Source organism: Petaurus breviceps, unplaced genomic scaffold, assembly GCF_028583685.1.
Source record: "Petaurus breviceps papuanus isolate PSGF00001 unplaced genomic scaffold, PetGlider_PUasm1.0 188, whole genome shotgun sequence".
Taxonomy (NCBI): Eukaryota; Metazoa; Chordata; class Mammalia; order Diprotodontia; family Petauridae; genus Petaurus; species Petaurus breviceps.
In genome coordinates, this window is record NW_027185804.1 from 24,883,774 (window position 1) to 24,903,581 (window position 19,808).

At 39.1% G+C, this 19,808-nt stretch overlaps 1 protein-coding gene across 1 annotated transcript in view; it reads right to left on the minus strand.

Moving 5' to 3' along the window:
- Positions 1-2,769: 2,769 nt before the first annotated feature.
- Positions 2,770-19,808, minus strand: part of SLC1A2 (solute carrier family 1 member 2) — a 173,882-nt gene continuing 156,843 nt past the window's right edge. The window contains exon 10 of the mRNA XM_069091092.1: positions 2,770-15,524. Coding sequence (XP_068947193.1) covers positions 15,453-15,524 — 72 coding nt within the window. The 3' untranslated portion in view covers positions 2,770-15,452. The remainder of the gene's footprint in view (positions 15,525-19,808) is intronic.

Genomic DNA, 19,808 nt, shown 5'->3' on the forward strand with positions numbered 1-19,808 from the left:
GCTGAAGCTTGAATTCCCCCAATAAAGATGGTCTGGGTGACCATAATGGTACAGATGAAAAGGTTACAAGATCAGAGTCAAAACACCTGAGTTTTTATCTTGCATCTGCCACTTGTTACCTGTGTGATCTTAGCAGGAGTGTGCTGGTAAATGTTTAACAACTAGCTCTCCAAGGGGGGGGAAGTATAGACAATACTCTTTTTTTTTTAAGCAACCGGGGTTAAGTAACTTGCTCAAGGTTACATGGCCAGTTATTTCTGGGTGTGGTGCTGAGTATCTGAGCCCTGATTTGATCCCTAGGTCATCCCAACACTGGAGTCGGGGCTCCTATTAGCTAAGCCACCTGGCCTCCCCTAAGCAATTGGGGTTAAATAACTTGCTCAAGGTTACACGGCCAGGTGTTTCTGGGTGGGTGCTAAGTGTCTGAGCCTGGGATTTAATCTCCAAGTCATCCCGACACTGGAGCCAGTGCTCTTACTCACTGTGCTACCTGGCCGCCCTGACAATACTCTTTTAAGTTTAATCTGCATGATTAATATTTTCCTTCATCACTTTCTTGAGTCTAGATAATCGATAAAAAAATCAAACCCTGATTTGTAGCAAAAATTTCCGAGGGATAAATACTGTGAAAATTTAATAATAAGCTTGTAGAGCTGGTTCAAACTGGCTCCAGCACACCCCTGAACTTTGGACAAATCTCTTAGATTCCCTAGGCTTTAGTTTCTTCATCTCTAACACAAGCAAGATTGACTAGGTGACCTCTAAATTTACAACCTTATTCCCTTTCCCTTCTAGTCTGGTCCATTTCCTGTTGGAAGCTGCTGATGGCATGAAACAACACACTCATAGCTTAGCTTAACTAGAAGAGACTTAAGAATCTTCTAATCCAAGACACTCAATGTACAAATGAGGGAAACTGAGACCCAGAAACATTCAGTGGCTTGCCTAGGGAACCAAGTCAGGCTTTGGAGCTTAGGTCCTATGATCCCAAATTCAGTCTCTTCCCAGTGCACTATGGTTTCTTCCAAGATGGCAGACCTCAGTGTGGAAGCATATTAAAAACCTCATTTTCAGTTCAACTTAAAATATAATGAAATAACTATATTTCCACTTTAATGTCTTTCCAGATTTGATTCTGTTTCATAGGCCTAACCCCTTTCTTTTAGGAAAGTGCACTTTAAACCAAGAGCAAAACTTAAGGCTTTGGAAAATGGATTAAGGGTGGCAACCAAAGAGAGTCAGAAATACCTCTGGTCTAGGTAATATTCATTCGTTTCCCCATCCTGTGAAGAGATGAGAGTTATGACCCAGTGTAAGATCCCTGCCTCAATTCAACCACCCATTATTTTTATAAATATGTTTCACAGTGACTTTTGAAAAAGTGACAGGTTTTGGTCAAATTTAGCATATAGCAAAGGGTTTCAAACTACACCTCAAGTTTGATTTGTGATGTTTGAAATTGAGAAGCAAAGTGGAAGACAGAACATTTCCAAATGAGCCAATAGTCTCAATTTTTTCCCAAGGATTTCAATGACATGTGCATGGGGATAATGTTAGCACAAATTGGAAGGCAGGGCAACTGATAGGTGCCAAATCTTGAGAAGCAACAGAGAACATAGAAAGAACATTGGAGTTGGGATATGGAAGACATTGGTTCAAACCTTACCTCTGGTACCTCTGAACTGTGCAATTGTTCAGAGAACTGTGCAACTGGTGACAAATCATAGTAATAGATTTAAAACTAAAAGAGATATTAGAGGCCAATCTCATTTTACAAATCAGGAAACAAGTAGGTAAAGTGACTTGCCCAGGGTCACAGAGCTAGTAAGTGTCTAAAGCAGGATTTGAAGTTAGGTCTTCCTGATTCCAAGTCCAATGCTCTATCCATTGTGTTACTGGTCACAACTTCTATGGGCCTCAGTTTCCTCATCTGTAAAATGAGAAACAATACCTGTTGTTTCTATATCCCTGGATTGTGAGCTTTGCATTAGAAAATATTAGTCTTTAAAGAGCTTCAGAAACCTTCAAGCATCCTAGAAATGCCAGCTATCTGTGGCACAGAAGCTTGTGGCAATAATCTAAAAGAAAAAAAAATCAATTTTCCATTCCAAAGCTACCTATAAACAGCTTAAAGGGCAAAGAGATTCCAGGCTTCTAAACAGATGCAAGACTATCTCTTATGCTGTGTCCACAGCTGAGTATTTTTTTAAGGCAAGCAGGAGATCTGGGTGAGCCTCCTTTTTTCTTGGGGTGGGGGACAGAACAGTGCAGCTCTGAGGAGTCTGATTACCTGGGGTGGCTTTCCCTCTGTATCTATGTTTGGTTCCCCTATTTCATGTGTCCCTGGAGAAAGTCTTGTGTCTTGTTATAAGCTACTGGAAGCATTAATACCCCGGACGACCTGGAGGACAGTGGTGACTCTGATTCACAAAGCAACAATATCTGTGCTCTTGACATTACCCTCTGTACCATTCCCTAATCTCTATGGAATGTCTGTGCCAGAAAACACAGGGAAATGGTAGCCAGTGACTGAGCTGGAAGGAAAACTCCATGTTTAGAACTTGGGCTTCCATCAGCAGTAGAATGTCACTCTTACTCCAGAGCAGACAGGGGGGATTTACTTCTTTGTGTGTGGGATGTACCCTAAGGATTCTGCTCTTGGGATATACCCAATGATCCCATAATGTTAGCATGAGACAACCACAGCATCAAGTCCCAGAAGCCTCAAGTAGGGACTAAAGTACATACATGCACACACAAAAACAATCGCAAAATTAGGAATTCACATTTATTGATGAGATATATACATAAAAGATACAACACTTAGTGAAATATTGGGTCTGCTGATTATTTCCAGTATACAAAGAATGTCCAGTTGTTTTATACAAGAAAAGTTACAGAAATCAGTCCACATAGTAAGAAATCTTGGAAAACTAATGGTGAAAATAGAAGAACTCAACTACCCAAAGATATCCTTAGTCAAGAAAGCATTCCTTACTATGATGCCTAGGAAACAACCTCCAGGTTAGTTAAAGTTTAATGGTCTGCATTCATTTGTTTTTGAATACTAAGGACTAGCCAATCTGTACAGCACATCACTTCTGATCCTCAACAGGCATTTGGAATCAAAGGGGAAAATCAATCTTCTCTTATATTCTGTATGTATAAGAAATGTCCCTGGAGAAACCCACCTCACTGCTGCTCCCCACTTCCCCTGGCAGTAAGCGTTTACCACTTGGCTTTAGCAACAATTGGGAGAAAAAGGACAGGAATGCTATGTGTATAAGCAGATGTTTGAAATTGCAACTTCTGTCCCCATTCTCCACCATGTGGCCCCCCTCCACTCCATTTCTAGTAGCCAAAGCTCAGTCACTTCAGGTGAATTTCATCTCCCACTGGGGAATCTCTTGAATTTCTCTTTGTTGGAATGAAGAGCATCCCTTATGTGGAACACTTAGTTCTGCATTTTCTCACTCTGAATGGGTATTCCAGATCCATTCTCCTAGGTACCGTGATGGCATATATTTCACAGTCTATTTTTCTGTGAACATAACACATCTGTAAATATAATCTAAATCCCTTATACCAGTCAAACAAATACACTGTTTTGGTCACACTCTTGTCACATACTTGGGTTTTGTGCATTGTCTTATTTCCTCTCTCAATGGCATAGTCCCATTGTGCATTTGCATTTGTGCTTTTATTGCTGCCTTCTTCAAAAATGGTTTGTGCAGTGTATTCTCCCCAGAAGATTCAAGAGTGCAGCCTGGGGTATAAAGGGGAAGTAGGCAGATTTGTGCTTTTGGAAGGATTGCACTCTATGGAAGGCTTTGTCTCCTTTTTGAGATGGCTTCTTTCCTACACTCAGAAACCAGATAACAAGAAGACATAGTTCTGGACTATGAAACTTGGAGTCTTGGTCATTACGTGCTAAGTCGGATTGGTGCCACAACACAATTAGCAGCTATGGTACCCAGGACAAGCAACATGATGCATGTCCTCAAATGAACCACAGGAGGATAGACCCCAGTATATCAGGGGATGACAGAAACCCCAGGACACCAAGAGGGTTAGAGTGAGGAGCTAACCTGATATGCAGGGGAGTAGCAGAACGTGGGCTACATGGGGGTTTTCTAGTTTAACAAATCATTCTTGCTAATGAGTTTATCTTGTGCCAAAGGAGTGAAAATATTATTAAAATGAAATTATAGTCAATTTTCAAATTGAACATTTAAAATCATTGTTTCATATTCCAGTGCCTGGAGACATGAGACTGCTTCTTCCATTATTTAAACTGGAGTTTCCTTTGAACCTTATTTTACCAAGGGTCCAATATGCCAAGGGAATAAGAACTGTAGATTGATAAATGCAGTTGTTCTACACCTGCATAAATTGGTCATCATGAAAGGTACACACTAATGTTCTCAGTTATGCTGGAAAAATATGGTGATGATTTTCACTAAGATGAAGAAAAAGTCCACATTTGCACATCGACATCCACCAGCACCCCAAAAACACACATGCAACTTTTGATCAGAGAGCAGCAATGTAAGGAGTTCCCTATATACAAAGGAATTGACTGGGTACAGGATTTTGAACATTAACAGCATAAAGTCTCCATTGGCATATTTAAAAATTACATCTCATTACCAAATGAGAGAAAGGAAGGTGATATTTTACTATTAGGTAAGAAAGGAGAAAAAGAGCCTCAAGCTACAGGTCAACATTTCTACTCCATTTCAATGCACAGATTCTCTTTCCCCTATACCCAAATTAAATTAAATTAATTAAAATACAACTATACAACATTTCACTGAAATTATACACATACCTACAATATGTCTACACAAAGTACTAGGAGGCACTGTCCTTCATTCATGAACAAAGGGACAAGATGTGGGCACAGCTAAAAAAAAAAAATTAAAACCAACTAAACAAACAAACAAAAAACACATCAGCTGTTGCTATCAGAACTCAGAAAGCCAACCAATATGCCCTACACCTGAGAAGAGAACACTAGGTAGGTCTGTTGAGAAAAGAGGAGAGTGGAAAAATGTACAAAAGATCCCAATGGTCACCCAGTAGGTGACCATTTTGCTCAGAGAAACCCAGCCTGAAAACATTGGATCTAGAGCCAATGTCAGAAACTGAATATTTGGGACATCATCCCCCACCCCCAACCCCTCTTTTATTTCTGAGTAAACCACTCAGTCTATTTCTAGGAGGAGAAAATATAGTTATTTATATGGGCTCAGATTCTGTCCTGAGTTGCTTCTAAAGTATCCCAAAGGAGCTCTACCTACCCTCCCATCCCCTCCAGTGAGATAATGTTTCTTTACAATTGTGCTTTATGAAAGTGAATGCTTATTCCCTGTCCAAATGTGCTTGGTTCATAGAATAATGGGAAGTGGGAACAATATTGATCAGCTTATCAGAAATGAATTACAAAACTCCTCCCTGATTCCATTCTGTGTCTCCCATCCTTCATTTCCCTACATATGAAACTTCTCCCAAGTCAAGAGCTGTTGTTTGTTTTGATATTAAACAATTAAAAATGAGGGGATGAAGGGGTGAGAGAAAGGGGGAGCTCTGATACGAAACTCTTATTGCAACCAATCTCACTAATACGAACCTGGCCTTTGGGATTTTTAGCTGGGATCACAAGAGCAAGAGTCAGAAACAAAGGATCAGCATCACTTGGTAAAACTAGGTCAAGTCCATTTAAAAGTTCAACTGCTACTGAATTGGTATTTTTTCACATACTCCTGAAGGTAGCAGCATCTGCGTCCCATTGAGCAAGTAATTGGATCTAAAGTTCTATCCCACCCCCACCCCACTCCCTGACCTGGGTGATTTTATGCTAAGAATGATTTGAATTACTGTAAAATGTCGTAAGAAAATTGCGCTCTGTTAGATTCCCTTTTCATCTATGGTCATATAGAAAATATCAGAATAAGAAAATATCTGTGTCTGTAAATTACAGATACTAAATAGTTTAACTCTATACTGTAGTTCTCTGTGGTTTCTGGAAAACCAATATAAACTCATAAAGTCACTATTAAAAAGTTAAATTGACATTAAGCATATAATATCTGAAAAGCATAAATATACTCTATAAATAATGACGAATAGTGGGTAGAAAGCAGAAGATGAAAAATATGTTAGGACAGGAAGCTGCATGAAACTGGAGGTTCCTAGGTTCATAGATTCAGAGCTAAAAGGTACTTTGGAGGTTAACTAGTCTGACCTCTTCATTTTATTGATGAGTAAACTGAAGTTCAGAAGGATTAAAGTACCCAAGGTCACACAGTGCAAGAGTTGAAATTGGGACCTCAGACCTTCTGACTCCCAGTCTCAAAGTCTTCCCACTGAACAATGAAATTAGTGTATTTTAGGATTGCAATACTGATGAACATGGGCCAACTACTGCCCACAAGAACACCTGTTCTTTACTGGAAAGTCAGATTAAGATGGGCTGACAGCAAAGTCAAAATTTATACAATGCTATAAATTGTCTCCCCCAGATTGTAGAAAACAAATAGAAAAAGGTATGATATAAAAATACCCACAAAGGTAGAACTTCTTGTATATACAAAGATCTAGACGTGTCTCTATTAGACAATGAACATCCTGTTCTGTATTTTCAAGAGAAAACCACATTGCCTTCCAATGAGACTGGAGGTTGGGGAGTGATGTAAAGTGATTTCAAAATAAACCTAGATTCTATTGTCAGATTTATATGAAAAATGATATCTTTTTCGAATAATAGATATTTAAAGAGTAGTTTTTCTGGTTATATACTTGAAGGACAGGGCTCAGAGCTCAGGGATGAAGACAAAGGTAAGACCTCTCAAAGAAAAGATAATTTTATGTCAACAGCTGGTCTGTTCATTCCTCCTCTGACAAAGGCAAAGGAAATTTTCAAGGCCCACAGTCTTGTTGTGATGTAAAAGAGCTGAAGTTCCCAGAGGACCTGGATCATGACTGCATCATCACCATCTCCCATCAGGGAGATGAACTGTAGCAACAGTTGTTAGGTTCTGGCATCCCTTTGGGGGAAGGAAAAAGTCCTTCCTGAATGAGTAGGTGTGTTTCTGGAAGCTGGTCTTGGTGCATGCTATGATTAACCTGGCTTGCAGCTATCTGGCTGGACTCTCTTGAACCAGCAGCAGCCTTGGTGGGATTTTTTCCTAGTAGCTGATTTTACCTCTAAAACAAAGTAGGAACCTATTCAGGAAGACAGAGGATTTAAGAAGAGGTAAACTGGATATTGGAGGAGGAAGGGATGGATATAAGAGGAACAGAAGAAGGGAAATGGAAATACAGAAAACAACCAGTCAATACTTTTTCAAAATAGTCTTTAGAGTAAATGTGCTATTGCTCCTTTGGGGAAGACCCTTCCCATCTTGATGGGTTGAGAAATGATCCTTACCATCTTATTTTCAAGACTTTTAATTATGTGTGAGTTTTAATGACTTCAACTGTAGATCAAATCACATACAAAATCTTCTAATGAAGAAAGCTCAGGGAAAAAGATGTTTTGCGTCCTGTGTTTCCTCATGATATAATCTATATCAGAACTGTACCTAGCACAGGGCAATGAGGACTTGGTGGTAGCATTGGGAATGTGTTTCTTCTTCATAGCAATCCTCTGGGTTTCTATCTTGTATGATGACCCCCATGCTCCCTCAACTGATCCCATCCTTATTCTCCTTTGTCTAATCCCACCTTTCCTCACTGTCATGGCAGTATGGGACCTCACCAAGGCAGACTGAATGTATCTCATGGCAGAGCCTAGGAGTCCTTACAATATGGGATCAACAGTAATCAAGGTACACCAATCTCCTCAACAGAGGGTATAGAGTGTCTTCCCCCACCAACACAAACTGACTTTGTGCCACATGGTGCAATTCCTAGGTAGTTCTCCAATTACATACTGTCTTAGTCACCTTCAAGAAACAGGGAAGCTCTTGGATTAAATTCCAAATATTTTGTATTTCCTATAAGCATCAGTGTTTTGATAAAGCCTGATGACTAAAATAAAGTATCACATTGTAGATGCTTTGGAGGACATAGGACACCTTGGGACAAATCTTAGGACAAAACACCAATGCCATTTTATGAAATAGTCCCCAAATCTATTCCTATGGAAAAAAAGGCTCAGGTAACTGGATCGCCTACAGCATATTTGAAACACCCATTTTTCTAAGTCATTCTTTTCATGCTGATTCTCCAGATGAAATAAGACAAAACAACAATACAAATGTATCAATGGACTTAATCAGCTGCTCACCAGGCACCTCCCTAGACAAAAAGGTAGAGCCCTGGGTTTCCAAGTACTGAGAGCTGCTTTTCAATGTGTATATACATAGACTGGGATGTGTTTATCTGTGAATCAGCAAAAACACTCACAGGAGACAGAGGGAGAGATGCTCACAAACAACCTGTCTCATTGTGTAAGCTTTGCTCACAGTTTCATAAGGGTTTTCAAGTCCTCTTGCAAAAGGCTCTTGTATTTCCAAACCCAATTGGCAATTAGAACTGTTGTGAGAAAATGGTTTGTTTGGGGCATTAGAAGTGGATTGTGTTGCTACAACAGGAGTGATGTAAGAGCCCACAAGAGGCAGAAGATGCCTCCAAACCTCTTGCCATGACAGTGGCACGTTCTCTGAACTGTGATAGGGACAGATGTTTAGAGTAGTGAGGTCTAGGTGTCTAGACCAACTTCCCTTCTTTACAGAAGAGGAAACTGAAATGCAGAGAAGTGAAATTACTTGCCCAGGGTCACGTAGCTTGTAAATGTCAGGAGTAGGATTTGAAACCAAGTTGTACTGACACCAAACCCTGCCTTCTTTCTCTTATGCCACATTGCCTTCTGGAATGAAGGACTTTGGTAAAAGAAAATAGGAGTTTGTGTGCCCAAACCTAAGGCCACCGTATGACATTTTCCCTCCTAATCAAAGTATGAAATGCAAAATAAGTCAAATGTAAGAGTGAGTGTAGTAGAGATGGATTGTCAGAAAACCTCAATTTGAAACCTGGCTTTGCCACTTAGTAATTATAGGACTTTGTCAAAGTCATTCCCCCATGCCTGGGCTTTAGTCATTGGAACTGTAAAGTAATGGTATTAGATTCAGCGAATTCTAAGGTCTCTTTCAATTCCAAATCCTGTGATTTCTAGGGAAAATATTTTTCTTAAATTCGTGTGTTTAGCACAAAGATGCTAAACCTGGGGTCCATGATTTTTTAAAAAGTATTTTGATCACCATTTCAATATAGTTGGTTTTATCTGTAATCCTATGTCGTTTCTGCATTTAAAAATGTTATTCTGAGAAAGGATCCATAGGTTTCACCAGTCACACACTTACACACACACATACTCATACACATACACACATTCACACACACACATACACACACTTTTTTTTAAGGCCCTGGCATGAAGGGAAATACAAACTTTCAGATATAAATCCTGCTATATTTAGTTGACGTAGGGGTCTTCTGACTTGAACTATTAGGAAATGTATCTGTGACAGCGGGGTTTTTTAATTAAGCAAAAAGGTATCGTTCTGCTTAAATATTTGTTTTATGATATAAATAAAATGCTATCAAGTTTCTGCTTCACGATTTCTTTTTATATCAACAACTGAACTAATTCAAATGGCCAGCGGCCAAATTATATCTCAAGAAACAATGTTGATCTATGTGTAATGGAAAGAGGAAATTATGGGATGCAGAAAGGTGGTTTCAAGCAGGAGGTGACATTTCCAAAGGAAGCAAGTGGGAACTGTAGGATTGTTTTAAAAGTTGGTACAACATAAAAAATCAACCAAGGATAAACAAGGAAAATTGGACTTGTGATCTCATCAATATAAAGTACTCTAGGTCCAGGAAACCCCCTCCAACATTGCAGGTTGTCTTCCCTGTTACTTACAGTCTTAAATAATTGACTAGGGTATAGAAAGGTTAAGTCACTTGGCCAAGGGTCACATAGCCACTAGGTGTCAGAAGTAGGACTTAAACCCATGTCCCAGGGTCATCACTCACTATCCCATATGTCAAAGAAACACACGCACAAACACACATACACACATATGCACACACACATACACACACACACACCAAATCCTGTCTGCTTGGTTTAAGTATTACATATCCAAGCATATCTATGTCTTATTCTTTTTTTAGGGTTCTATAAACTACAAGACATTATAAAGATAAGTCAGTCTTCACTGAGTACTCTACCTACATACCTTTTCTGGAATGCCCTTCAAGCTCCATGTTTTTATTTCAACCATCCTGGTTCTTAGACTAGTCATTGGTACAAGGAAGACTGCCTAAATAACCAAAATTCTAATCTCAACTTTCCTTTTTGGTTCAAAGTGAGTTTGGTCTAATGAGAAGCAAACCAGTGCCACAGAGATTCATAGGGACCAAGCTGGAAGGGAGGTCTTGGGGTGTGATTTCTGGGCATTCCTTTTAGTTTTAAATTAGGCCAAAGCTAAAACAGCTTATTTTTCCTATTCCTTAAATTATAGTAAGTTAACAGAGACAATCACCAGGTTTTGATCATTGGGAAAATGCAAAAACAACAATACATTCTCACATCAACTTTTTAGGCAGAGGGGTATAGAGACTCTGGGATCTTGTATGGGGCGTGGCAAGGCAGGGCAGGTTCTGGACAAGGAGGAGTTCCTCATCTTGTAACTTTTCAATTTTAACTAATTTTTCTCATTCATATGGTTATTAAATTCAGTTGTTTCTAATCACCTAATCTAAGCTACTCAAGGTAGTAACACTTTCATTACAAAAAGTGCTTTTGATGACCTTTAGAGTTTAGGACCCTGTAGCAAAGTCCCAATCTCCTCTGCCCAGTTACAGTTCTGAGAAAGAATCTTTCAGATCACTCTTGAATCCATTTGGGGTTATTGCTGTGATTCAAAAATATTGCACAACGAGGAGCCTGAGCTAGTGAGTAGAAGGGTGGGAGGAGAGCTAGAAAATTCTAGTGTAGAAACATTAGCAATGTGAAGCATATTATTTTTTAAAATATTGATTAAAATTGTTTTCTTCATGAATACAACAGCTTAAGAATAACAACAGCCCATTCATAAATAACTCTTTATGAGACTTATCTTTAGTGTTCTAATGAATCTCCAGTGCTCTCAAAAAATGCGCTGGGCATGCCCATGGTCTTCAAAGTCTATTTCATTTATGAACAAATAACTTAAGATCTTTCAAGCCTTCATTTGGAATTTGAAGGTTAACAGAATGATACATTTGTAGCTGGAAGGTATCTTAGGGGTCATCTAGTCCACTCCCTCAATCTCTGCAACATGCGTTTCTAGAATCTGGGCTAGGAATCTACCTAACTGGATCATTCTTTAAGAACGGTATCTTCCTCAAGCCTTCTTGGGTTCCTGGCTCCTATTTAGGCTAGAAAGTGCAAGACCTAAATGTTCTCAGGGTATGTGGGCACGCTTGTGTTGGCAATACTAATACTAATATTCACACTCACTCAAATTCATAATTGTACAATACTATACTAATTCATAATTGTACAATGCTATACTACCAATAATACTACCAAGAATACTATTAATGTTATTATTATTACTTTAATAGGTCTTGTGAAAATCCAACTTGATCTGAATAGGCCAGAGTGAAGTAATGGATTGCTTGGGGGGTTAAATAATTTCTCCTTCAGACAACTAGGGCTTCAGACTATGTCTATGTGCCTTTGGGGAAATGTAGAACAGAAGCCACTGTCCACACAGTACAGTTCTGAAACATCTGAGAACACAGTTGCTTGGTTTGAATGATCCCGATAGTTATTTCAGTTTTCTGCTTTCCTTTGCAGGTGTAGACATGGACTTAGTGCTTGGAATAAATAACTACCTCAACCACATTTGAAAGAAGGGTGATCCTCCCACATAATTGGCTCATCTCTTCCGTCTCACAGATTGTAATAAATTTCACATTTTTTAAAAAGTAGCTGAACTTAGGTTCAAACTGGGCTTTAGAATGGGGGGGGGGAAAGTAAGAAGAGGCATTGAAGTGAGTTTGTTTCTCACCTCCCCCATCCTCTACCTCTCTAGCCTAATTCACAGATGTCTGAGAAGAAATTTGCCAGCTAAAAAGTAAGGTGGTAACAACATACAGCTATCACGGAACTAACTTGGTTATCTAGGTTCCCTGTTCCATGGAGCAACACTTTGGGTGTGCAGCATTGTACAATGCTGGGTCTGGAGTAAGATAAATTCAAATCTTTTCTCTGTTGCTTACTAGTCACTTAACCTCAGTTTCCTCTTCTATAAAATGAGGATAGGACTAGATGGCCTATGAGATCCCTTCCATCTCTAGACCTAGAATTTAGGGTTTTATTGTAATTAAACACAACATTAATATACTTTGAAATGCCACTGGTTTCCCCAATGGCTTTGTATATGTAAATCTCAACAGCAAAATTATAAACATCCTATATGGAAAAAACATATGTTGGGCAAGAATTCTGAATTTTTTTCTTCTTCTTATGGCACATTATGTTGGGCTGGGTTAAGCATGGTAAAGAAAGATGAGGTCTGAAAGATAGGGGGACCTTGTAGAAACCCAAATGGTGTAGAGAAGATAAGAAGCCTTAGGATGAGAAGGAAGAAAACATACAAGAAAAATGCTAGGAAGCAGACTCCCCAGGTGGCAACCTGGAACTTTAGACTCACATCCACACCCCTCTGCCAATAAGCATACTAGCATAGTTTACAAATAAGAAGCTGAGCCTTAATAACCTTTCCTCCCTTTAGAGTATTTCCTAGATTCTTCACAATACAACCAAGAACTCTTGGGAGATCTGTCTGGTGTTAACCTATCACGTGAATAGTCTTAGTTGTCTCCCTTCTTCTGTTCTCTCTCAGCAATTCCTTGGCCCACCAAATTCCTGCCAATCCAAGGAAAATGAACCATGGAATCATTTTCTATGAAAGAAAAAGTATTGTTTAATACTGCTCCTTAGCTGACAATGACTGTTCTAAGAGACAAACACAACCAGATTCCAGTATTCCTTTTAAGGGAATGAGCTATCTGCTTTGGAAGAGAGGAGCCACAGGGAGCAGAGAGGGAAGAGATGGGAGCCAAGAAGCTCACAATATATCCCATTAGAATAGAACATTGGGTTTTATCATTTTTCTTTTTGTTCTCCCATCCTTGGAACCACACTTTTTGCTTCGTTTCAGATAACTCCTATGTGAAGATCAAGAGTTATAGATATTTCTAGAAGCTTAATGGGCCAAGTTCTTTGGTGATTTACTCTCAAGTCCTCAGCAAACTCCAACTCTAGAAATTTAGGGGCAATACTGTGGACTTGAAGGGTATTAACTTAGGAGGGTATTTGGAAAGGTGCTGGTCAAATCCACCATTCTGGGCTCTACTCTAGTAAAATGTTAATTATACATGGATTTCCTTCAGACTTCCATAGCATTAAAATGGCCACCTAAATATAGATGGTGAGGAGGTATCCTTCATTGTCACCTTCAAGGTTTAAGGCTAAAGGAATGAAACTACAAGGAATACAAGTTGGTTTTTTTCCCTACAGAATATTTTACATACTAATCTTTTTGGTCCCCTGATTTAAGAGAAGTATTGGAGTAGAAATCATTGGTATGGGCTGACATAAGGTAATAGACTTGATAAGGAAGATGGACTTTTCTTTAAATTAAGTGTCCTGTGCAGATTTTCAGGCATTCAGTGTAAGTATACCATCCCATTTCATCTTACATAAATACTACATGGTTACAAAGTCTTTAGCTGCAAGAAGATTTGGTCAATTTGTATAGTTGTGTATCCTGGATTTCTTGGACTGTTGTGGAAAAAGTAGGTGCTGTGTCCCCATTGTTAGGAGCCCAAAGAATAATTCTGTTTCAGTAGAAACCCAAATTATAACTAAAATTCAGGAGAATGTAAATTCCTTAAGGTCGGGGACTATTTCATTTTTGCCTCTGTATTCCTAATACCTAGCACAATAGAGCCTTGCCCAAAGTAGTACCTAATAAATGCTTGTTGAATTAAACAATGCTACTGTATATGCTGAGAGTGAAGCCCACCGCAAACATAGGCCAAACAGCTACAATGAATTTCATGATCACAGTTGGAGACAAAATAGATTTCAACAAATTACTTTTCTTGAGGCTAGTTAGTATTTACATGGACTTGTGTCTTTAACTTTTGATAAATATATGCAGCAGCACTGGGCAAACATTCTTTCTTAATCGATGATTAAGTTATTCAATAGAAAATCCCCTTACAATTAGAATGGCACAGTATGCTATATTGTTCAAGAGTTTATTCTGGGGGTTCTTTGGGAGGGGGAAAGGGAAGAAGGTTGAGATCTGTGAGTTCATGAACATGGAGGGATCCCATGGAAGAAATGTCCCTTACCAATAAAGATTGGTATTTATTCTGCATCTTATACTATGAGAGAGTTGCAATTATGAAATATATAATTATTTTTAAAAATTTCTGCAATTATTCATGAGCATGAGTCAACATAGTATAGGGCTTAGAGGTCCAGCTTTGGAGTCAGGAAGACCCGGGTTAAAGTCTTGCCTCTGGCACTTACTGGCTGTGTGACAGGGGACAAATTGTTTAATCTCTCTATGCCCCAAGCAACTCTATAAGACTGTAAGTTACAGATGAATTGCCATTCTGCGTAAGTGGTGGGAAATTCCATCCAGGAAATGGATGAACTCGAAATCTGGATCTAAAAAACTTTATCACTAGAGGGACACGGATGGCAGAAGATAAGAGCGTTTGGAATCAACCTTCTCGAATTTTGTTCCCTCTAAAGTCTTTTTTTAAAAATGATTTTTGGAGACACTTAATTTAAAGGGCACCCAGAAGACAAGTGGTCAGCATTCACAGCAGCAGATGCTCGCTTTGAGTCAAATACGTGTAAAACTTGGAAGAGGATTTTCAACTAGACGAAGCTTGCTGGTGGTATCTCGTGTGCATCCCAAGAGGAAACATGGAAAATACTTTAAGTCGGTAGCACATCCTAATTTCTTTGAGCCCTGAGTCCCTGCAGTTCCCCGCACTGGCTTCACCACATTTTCACATTCTATGTAAAAAGAACGTTCCCATTCTTTCTACAGCTCAAGTGCAGGGGGACACCAGTGAGAGGGCATCTCTAACGCAAACCGATTCCTCCAGCTGCCTCCATCCAAACAGTAATACAATGGAGAGGGTTAAATGGTTATGGCCAGTTATTTGGCAAAGACACTGCCCTGTGCTTACAAAGGCTGCTTTATGACACCCCCTCCTAGGCTCAGTTAACAAATTAAGTAAGCGTATTTATATATCTTTTTAAAGGGATGTTTTTGCTTAATCTTTACATCATCTTTTACCATTGGAAAACTTCGGAGAGTTTATTCAAGGTGGAACTCGGAGTATGTTTCTGCACTTTAGTGATCCCGCTTCCAGGGTTCTTCCTCACCGTGACAGTCTGCCGACTTTCCATTAGTTGACGGTATGACCTGAAAATAGTGAGCATTAACATCCAGCTTACAGGTCAGCAAACAAAGGCCATGAGTGGGGTAGGTGCAGGACCAGCAGTGCTGCAGTCATCATCACCAATGGGAGCGGACATGCCCCCAAGGGGTTTTTAATACTGACTTGCAAACATTGGTACATTCATGAGGATAAGGCTTTGGGAACAATCCATTGAGTTGTTTGCATGAAGGTAGAAGGGTATCTAACTACTCACACCCATCAACAGAACACTCAGAGAAAATGTTGCTACACACGATCACATGAAACACATAATGAACTGAACAGCCATCTCTAATCATCCATGGGAAAGGTTCAGTTGCAGTCAGGTCAGACTAGCTTCTGTTAGCTTCAGATTAAGTTTCGGTTAATGAATTTCATCTATATTTCAAATGAGATTATGTTTATAAAGTGCTTTGTAAATATTAACATAAATGTTAGCTATTATTGTTATTTGTGTCACAGAGTTAAACAAATACAAATCGTGCACACGCACACACACAAACTAAACAATGTTTAACATTTTACAGATGAAGCATATGAGATACAGGGCAGTGTAGTGGACAGAGACCTAACCTCATAATAGCAATAACTATGTTCAAATCCTGTCTCTGACACATATCATCTGTGTGACTACAGGTAAGTTAATTAACCTCTCAATGCCTCAGACAACTTTCTAAGACTACAAGTTACAGGTAAATTCCTGATCTGCATTTGTGGAAAGAATCCCCTACATGGATGAAATAATGGAACCAGACCTCCAAAAATTACTTATACAGAGTTGCATCAGACAACTTTCCCAGGCTGTAAGTTGCAAAGGAGGTACAAATCTCCATTGGTCAGGAGTTTCTTAACAAGAAATTCCTTAAATCAGTGAAATAACAGGTTTACCAGACAGATTAGTGAAATAGCCGGATGAGTAGATAGATTGACTGATAGATCGAGAGATAGATAGATGATGGACTGATAAGTAGGAGGATGCACACACATGACATATGTGATTTGTGATTTTGTCATTGTGGGAACTCCAAGAGTAGGAATTCCCTCCATCCACGTACATCATAATCCATCTATTATTTAGTAGACACATCCACTGTACATCTGGAAGTACAGTATCATGTCCAAGGTCACACAGTAAGCATTAGAGGCAGGAAATTGAACACAGGCCTTCTTGACTTTAAGCTCAGCACTTAGTACACAACACCACACTGTTTCATATATATACATATATATGTACATATATATATACACACATATACATATCTATCACCTATTTTGAGAAGCAGCATGAAAGTTTGGTAGACTGACTCTACCAAGACTTCTCCCTCTTTTCGGAGGAAAACTAGAAATTCTAGATCAATATCACTTCTTAAAATGAGACAAATGCTTAGACCAACACAAACTGAACCTTTACCAAGGGAGAGTATCTTTCAGTTATACAATCCTAAGAACATGTCCATTTTTTCCTAGCTTACCTTCCATCTTTCTGTCCTCAACTTCATGGGGAAACCTTAAACCCAGGACTGATATTCGACAAGATGGAGAGACTGGATTTATGGAGGCATTGGGACATGGAGACATGACAAAATGCACCAGGTTTGGAAACATATTTGACCTTCTCAAACAAGTGGAAGTGAGATGCATGCATAAGGGTGACATGCTGGGAGCTAAACACCAGATACTTTTCACACATTGAGCAAATGAAATGCCATTTCTGCCACCCCACCCCCCAACCCATCCCACCCATGCCCAAAGAGTACAAAAAACTCATGCAAACATAGATCCCCTCACAAAAGATGGGAGAGTTGGCAGAGAAAGAAAGGCTATTAACAAACTGCAAACTCTGGTGCTAGACACATGCATTAACATAAGGAAACCAAGATGGTATGGTCATGCATTTGTTAGTATTGTGATCAGAGCCACAGCAAAATTGTTTTCCCAATCAGCGAATGGTGGAGAATTGTTTCATTCTTTATACTTATATCCTGGCACCCAGCAGGATGTAGTAGGTATGTAGTAGGTGCTTAATAAATACTCATTGATTGATTAGGGATTGAAAGAGGGCAGGACTTCCAAGGGCTGTTGAGAGGACTTGATTTTTTTGATTCAAGTCTAAATATGCCTATTTAACTTTTAATGCTGAACCAGACCAAGGACAGAAGGATAAATCACATTGTGAGGCCCTGAGAAGGACCAGACGGCATCAACATGGGTAGGAAGTTGTTCTTGCAATGAGTGGAGAATGTTTCAAGTGGGGCCAGTAATGTAGCTCCTTTGGTGAACTTCATTCTTGTGTGAATTTGCAAGTAGATTGGAGATGTCTCCATGCCGATGGGCAAAAGATCTAGGGGACTGATAAGTCATTGAAGAAATGCTTCTCAGAAAACATTGAGGAATCCCATGGGAAATGATTGGGGTTCAACGTGAGAAAGTTCAAAGGAAGAAGCAAATGTGACCCAGACAATGCAGACCAAGGGGGTGATCTCTCTTCATCATTATTTCTGTCACTCTACCCTCCCAGTTTTCGGCAACCATGCCACACGAATTGTCATTGACTTTTTTCTCCCTCAAACAATGGTTGAATATCAATGACTCTTCACTCCAGACTGCTGAATTTCGAGACAAGAGTTCTAGGTGAAAATCCTCTTTAACTTGCTGTGTGAAAATGGGTATGTTAATTCATTTCTTTGGGTTTCAATTTCTTCTTCTGTAAAATAGACTAATAATGCCTCTAGTATTTATCTCCCAGGATTGTCATGAGGGTTAAATGAGACTCTATAGGTAAAGTGCTTGGGGGACTTTAAAGCACTATTAAAATGTGGCACAGGGGTTAGAGCACTAGAGTTGGATTCAGGAAGACTTTAGTTCAAATCCAGCCTCAGATACTTTATAGCTGTATGACCATGGGCAAGTCATTTCATGACTGTCTGCCTCAGTTTCCCCATCTGTAAAATGGCAGTAAGACTAGTACCTGTCTCCCGGGGTGACTGTAAGGATAAAATGAGGCAATATTTGTTTGCTTTACAAACCTTAAAGCTATATATAAATGCTTGATATCATTATATCAGTTATTTAGTAGAATTATTCACCGAATTCTGCAGAAAACTACTAGCCTTATTAAGGACACAAGGAGCTCATCTTTTTGTTTCAGTCATCTTAATGGCTTTAAAATTGAGATTACCAACAAGCTCACTAGATAGCTAAACAATGAGTCTGCAAATGATTGACTTAACCAGTTAAGTAACTGATATACACCGTACATAGTTAGAGGTTTGCAAAGCACCTTGTATACATCATCTCATTGGATTTTCACAAGAAGTCCATGAAAGGCACTAGCATTTTATCCCTGTTTTAAAGAAGGATAATCTAAGGTTTAGAGAGTATAATTGATTTGACCATAATCCCATAGGTATTAAATTATGGATTTGAACTCAGGTCTTTCTGACTTAAGACCAAAACTCTTTTCACTACTTGAGTAGCATGGAATTGTCTATCTAAACTAATAGCTAGCATAATCTGAAATAAATAAGCTTCTAAGAGGAGTGATTCTTCCTCATTTAATTTTTTTGTATCCTGCATACCTAATTTGTTTCCCCACACACAGTAGGTGTTTAGTAAGTGCTTGTTGGATTATATTGGACTGGTCATACAGTCCACTGTCAGAAACTAAAGGAACAATTTCTAAATGCTCTTCTCAAGGAGTTGGACCACAACACCCACCAAACCAAACCAGAATGGTCTGTGTCTTTCCTCAAAACATAAGACAGAAGAATAAATCTCATGGCTTTAGAAATAGAAGGGGCTTTAGAGGTCACCTCATCTGATACATTCCTTTCACAGATAAATAAACTGAGACCAAGAGCAATCAAGTAATTAGCTCAAAGTCAGGCAGGTGGGAAGTGGCAAAGTCAGGATTTGAATTCATCTCTCCAATTCCAAATATAAACTCATGTGGAGCCCCCTTTCCTAGAATCTGTCATATTGAATGAAGCTCATAAACTTTGTTTTGGTAGTAGTATTTAAAGGGATTGGCATTCTTATTTCATTTCGGTTGTGCTAAATGTTAGTATTGCTAACAATATAAATTGATGGAGGGAGACTTTATTTCAACCATCCTTGAGAAGTGAAATATGAGGTCCTAGAGAGTGAGCACTGAGATTTGGCATTCAACAGAAGATTTGCTCAGTTGAATGAATGCAACATTCATTCACTTGGACTTTTGTCTCTTTCTTTCTTTCTTTCTTTCTTTCTTTCTTTCTTTCTTTCTTTCT